The 5,949-nt window shown below is 41.4% G+C and overlaps 1 protein-coding gene across 1 annotated transcript in view; it reads left to right on the forward strand.

Moving 5' to 3' along the window:
* The window catches only part of FRAS1 (Fraser extracellular matrix complex subunit 1), a 455,628-nt gene that overhangs the window by 435,057 nt on the left and 14,622 nt on the right, over window positions 1-5,949 (forward strand). Inside the window, exon 70 of the mRNA XM_011941729.1 lies at window positions 817-933. Within this exon, the coding sequence (XP_011797119.1) occupies window positions 817-933 (117 nt within the window). The remainder of the gene's footprint in view (window positions 1-816; window positions 934-5,949) is intronic.

Below are 5,949 nucleotides of genomic sequence, written 5' to 3' on the forward strand. Positions count from 1 at the left end.
GCAAGGCCCTTGAAGAAGGTTCCTGAAACTTCTGAATGCTTGGCTGCCTTCCAGGCCACCTGACAGGGTTGGAGCTGCCACCCAGTGAGAAGTGTGGCAGATGAAGTAGGAGAGAGGTCCAAAGGCTTCCTGCTCACAGAGTCATGAACTGGAGAATCCTGGGCCCCCCATAAACAGGGAAGTCCCCAAGTCCCCATGAGTGGTCTCTAATGAGAAGTGATCTTGTTCTTCGACTTTATAAAGGGATGAGGCTACAGAGTTTGAAAGTGGAACCTCCAAATTGAGTGCAAGTGAAATGGGTGCAGGGGTGGTCTACAGGGTGCTGCTTCCGTATGCTCTGGAGTGGTGTCCTGGAATCGTGAGGCATTTGCTACCTCCTGTGTCACAGTAGCACCTGACACTGTCATGTCTTCAGAAATAAAAGCTTTTCCATTTGGGAATGCATTGAATAGGGTATCTATCAGCAAGAAACACTAAACAGAAATTGTCAAGCAAGTCTCATGAAATCCAGGGGAAATGACCTGTCATCACCTGAGCCTTCTACATTTTCATATGTAGTGTGCCTTTCTTAGCTTTCCTCATGAGAAGGACCTGAATACATGAAAGTAGCTCTATTTAACACCTCTGGATAGTACTCTGAAGGTTAGGATAATCGGAGATGAGTTCCCAAAAATGGTGTTTGCAGACTTGTAAGGTTCTTAGATGTTGGACACAAATACCACCTGAAAACTGTTTAGTGAAGGCTGTGTCTTTCTGGGTAAGCCAGCAACCTATCAGTTGTTCCCTACGATCACATTCTGCTCTACATGTTTCCAGGAAGGACTACTCGGGAGAGTACACCATCTACCTGATCCCTTGCACAGTGCAGCCCACACAGCCTTGGGTTGACCCAGGAGAGAAGCCTTTGGCCTGCACTGCACATGCCCCGGAAAGGTAGGAAAATATAGGCAATCCTCATTATTTGTTGATTCGTTATTTGTGAATTCTCCTACTCGCTAAAACTTATTTGTAACCCCCAAATCAATATGGTGCTTTCATAGTCATTCACGGACATGCACAGCAGAGTGCCAAAACGTTTGAGTCACTTAATATACACATCCCCAGCTGAGGTCAAACCTGGTGATACTCTGCCTTCTTGTTGCGGCTCTCATGCTACAAACAAACGTCCTGTGCACTGTCTATTTAGTGCCATGTTTTTTGCATTTTTGTGCCTTTTGTTGATGATTTCTCCATTTAGAATGGCTCCCAAGTATAATGCCGAAGTACTTTCTAGTATTTCTAAGCATCAGAAGGTTGTAATGTGCCTTATGATAACCGTGAGTTTGATAAAAATGAATCAACAATATATATTAAATAAGGGGTCTTTACACAGAAACGGACATAAAACAAGGTTATATGTTCATTGGTTGATATAAATGTTGTGAACAGAGGCTCATAGGAACCTAACCCTATGTTTCTTCTAGTAGCTATGGCTCAATATCCACTAATTCATTGTTTGTGGAGACTGTATAGAGCATAACAATCGTGAATAATGATACTCAACTGTACATCAGCCCATATTCACCTCAGACCTGACACTGTGTTGTGCTGTATAGTCATTCATTCATTCATTCATATTTATTCAGTTCTTCTCATGTGTTTTGCTCTGGTCAAGGCGTTGAAGTGATAGCACTACACCAGAGCAGAGGATTGAAAGTAATCTGTGCTCTCAGGCAGTTTAGAGTCTAGGGTCACCTTTCTAGGAGCTGTGCAAAGTATAGAGAAAACATTGCTGAGTTAAAATGCCCAAGACAGAATCTGACATTAACATTAAGAGAAGACTATATGTGGCTTTTAAATAAAAGACCGAGAATTGGCTATTGGATTTGCAATACCGAGGTCATTGGTGGACTCCGCCAAGAGCAGGTTTGGTGGACCAAAGGGAATACAGGCCTGACTGGGGTGAGCTTGAGAGAGAGGTGAGAAAGTAGAGACAGCAGGGATAAACAGTGCTTGCGGAGTTTCTATAGAGGATGCCAGAGCAAAGGGGCAATAACTGGAAACAGATGAGGAGTCAAATAAACAGCAGGTTTTATTTGCTTTATTTTGGGATACTTACATGCTGGTGGGAATAATCCAATTGAGGGGAAGTTTGATGATGCAGGGGATAGAGGGAAAGCTTGCAGAGCCAGGTCCTTGAGTAGGGCAGGGGAGTAGATCCAGGGCATGAGGGAAGGGCTGGCCATAGCTGGAAGCACAGAGAGTTCATCCACTGAAGAGGCAGGCAGAGAATCAGTGGAAGCAGGTGAAAGGAGAATTGGGAGACTGGGAGGGTAAGGATGACAAAGTAGATATCTGATTGAAGCTATTCTCCCTGTGAAATGAAAAGCCCTACATCTGCTGAAAGTGAAGAATGTTGAGGTTTGAGAAGAGAGAAGCAAAGAAACAGGGCCATCTCATAGAGTGGAAAAGAGTAAATATACTAGAGGGTTACAGCTAGCTGCAGATCAGGCGGTGTGGAACTGCTTTTAAGTTGTCATATTATCGACATAAAACCGTACTTATTTAAACTACACAATTCGATAAATTCTTACCTATGTATACACCTGTATCACCACAGTCAAGATTGTGACAAGATAGGGAACATATCCATTTCCAAAAAGATTCCTTGTGCGCCTTTGTAGATCCTCCCTCACATCATCCCTTCCCTTTCTGCAGATAATCACAGATCTGTTTTCTGCCACTATAGATGAGTTTGCATTTTCTAGAGTTTTTTATAAATGACATCATACAGTGTTAATTCTCTCTGGCTCATTTCACTCAGCATGATTATTTTGACTCATCTGTGTTGGGCGTATCAGTATTTGTTCCTGTTATTGCTGAGTTGTACTTCCTGGTATTGATGTACTACAATTTGTTTATCAGTGATCAACTGATGAACATTTCAGTTGTGTCCAGTTTGGGACTATGATAAGTAAAGCTTCTATGAACCTGTATGTATGAGCTTTATATAAACATGTGCTTTCTGTTTTCTTAAGTAAATACCTAAAAATGGAGTGACTGGATCATATGACAGATGTATGTTTACCTTTTTAAGAAACTGCCAAATTGTCTTCCAGCATGTTTGTGAACATGTAACTATGTATGTCCATTCCTACCACGAGAGTGCACACGCTTCCTTTCCCGTGCATTCTGCTAATGTGGTCGGGAGGTCCTGGTGTGGTTGAACAATTAAGGAGTAGGAGGAAAAGAAGAGAGGAGCTAGAAAGACATAAGGTGGTAGAGAGCGAGGTGTTGGAAATGAGATTTTTGGCGCTGGTGCATAATGGGACTATGAAGAGTAGGTAGCTGTAGCAGGGTAGTGAACAAGCTGTTTGGAGGTGAGGAAGTCAAGGAACTGGGAGTCTTGGGTAGTCGGTAGTTCATCTGAGTGGATGTTTAAGTCCCAAAGATTCATGGCAGTAACAATGCCAGGAAGCACCACAGTTAGCCAAATGAAGGAAGGAAGGTGACCAGAAAAATGGTAGTTGGCTGCAGTAAGAAAGAACAATGGGAAAATAATCTGATGGGATATGCTGGGGAATTTTAATACATTTAAATTTTTAAAAATTATGCAATATTTCAGATACTCAGAAGACTATATATATATCATATAGCAGATCCACCACCCACCTTAAGAAACTCAAGAAACAGAACATTACAGTACTCCTTTAATACCCTCAATGCCCCTATCCAATCATACTCCCTCTCTCTTCCCCTCTCTTCCCCACTAGGGTCACCATTAACCTGATATTTGCATTTACTATTCATTGGTTTGGTTTATGTTTATACCTCATGTATACTTCTACATAGTTTTGCAAGTTTTTGAACTCTAGACAATAGTCCCCCCTTATCATTGGAGTATATGTTCCAAGAGCCCCAGTGGATGCCTGAAACCACACATAATAGCAAACACTATATATGCAATGTTTTTTCAGTCTGCTAACCAAGACAGCTAGTAAGTTATTAACAGGTGGGTAGCATATACAATGTGGAGGTGCTGAACAAAGGGACGATTTGTGTTCCAGGCAGGATGGAGCAGAAAGGCACAAGATTCCATCATGCTAGTAAAAATGGTGCATGATTTAAAACTTATGAATTGTTTATTTCTGGAATTTTTTTGTTTAATGTTTTTGGACTATGGTAGGCCTTGGGTAACTGAAACTGAGGAAAGCAAACCCATGGATGAGAAGGGAACTACTCTATGTAAGTTTCATACTGCATGAATTCTCTCTGCTACTCTTTTTTTTAACTCAGTGAATCATTTGTTGATTCATTTGTATTAATTCATGTAGCTGTAGTTTGTTGCTCACTTCATTAAGGTATTCATTGTAGGAAAATTCCATGATGTATTTAACCACTCCCTTTGGCTTTTTCTCTATTATAAAGAAAATTCTTATATATATCTCTTGGAACACATGTGTAAGAAGAGTTTCTCCAGGGTAGGTTCTGGATTTTTTAAAGGGAGAGAGGAACAATGACTTGAAACTGGCTAAAAGGATCAAGGAGGACACCAATGCTGTCCTCAGGCCCTCTGTGGCATAAATGTGGGAGGTGGCAGAGGAAGAATGTTGTTGAGGATACTGAGGCTTCGGAGTTGGGGGTCCTTGCCTTACATCAGGGAGATTATTACTTGCAGATGCCCCAGTATTCCCAGGGTGACTTTCCCCAAGGCCTAACCTTGGATCCCCTATATGGCTCCATATGGATGCAATAGAATTACAACACACATACAAAATCAAGACTGATACAGGGAAATTGGACTTAATACAAAAGAATTGTGTCTCATATTGTGACTATTTTGGGGAGGCCTGTCATATATTTTAACCTTATAAATAATAAAATAATCTCATGTTCATTATTTATTCCTGTAACCAATATTGAATGTTTTCTCATGTGCCTGGCACTATGATGGATTCTGGTAATATCAGCATCAACAAGAAAAATCTGTTTCCCTGAGTCAGGAAAATGAGCATGTGATACAGCTCATGGTTATCTCAAAGCTGTTGAAACAGGGTTGTGAGGGCTCCAAGTTCTTCCAACAGCCCAACTCTCTCAAATCTACCACTGGGGTGCCTTCAACAGAAAGCAGAGAATGGGCAGATGGACTCTGTTGGAAGGGTAAAAAATCAAAATGTCACTCATTCACCATTCTTTGACATATATATGTATCAGGAGCTTGGCTAGCACTGGGTAGGCAATGGTGAGATGGACCATGGAACCTGCAGTGGGTAAAGCAGACTTCAATCAGTCAGTCACACATTTAAATAAAATTTCAGACCGTGCTAAGCACTGTGAGAGAAAAGCACAAAGTGTAACAGGAAAAGATGACAAGGGACCTAACTATCCTTGGAGGTAAGAGAAAGAGGGAAAGCTTTCTAGAGAAAGTGGTGATTCAGTTGAAACCTAAGGAGGAGAGAATAAAGGAGAGGGTGTTCTGGTAGTATGTCTAGGAATGCTAAGGTCAGAAAGCTGTAGAATTCATTATCACTCATCTCAAATTGGTGCTTAGGGCTTCCAAGAAAAGTGTAATACAATGGTTCCCTCATTCATACATTATCTCATTCCTCTCACCTATTTTTGTATGCTTTTAAAAAAAAACAAAAATTATTATACTTTAAGTTCTGGGATATATGTGCAGAACATTCAGGTTTCTTACATAGGTATACATGTGCCGTGGTGGTTTGCTGCACCCCTCAACCTGTCATCTACATTAGGTATTTCTCCTAATGCTACCCCTCCCCTAACACCCCACCTCCTAACAGGCCTCAGTGTGTGATGTCTCCCTCCCTGTGTCCATGTGTTCTCATTGTTCAGCTCCCACTTATGAGAGAGAAGATGCGGTGTTTAGTTTTCCTTTCCTGTGTTAGTTCGCTGAGAATGATGGGTTCCAACTTCATCCATGTCCCTGCAAAGGGTATGAACTCATCC

This window comes from Colobus angolensis, unplaced genomic scaffold (genome assembly GCF_000951035.1).
Source record: "Colobus angolensis palliatus isolate OR3802 unplaced genomic scaffold, Cang.pa_1.0 Scaffold200, whole genome shotgun sequence".
In the NCBI taxonomy this organism is placed as follows: Eukaryota; Metazoa; Chordata; class Mammalia; order Primates; family Cercopithecidae; genus Colobus; species Colobus angolensis.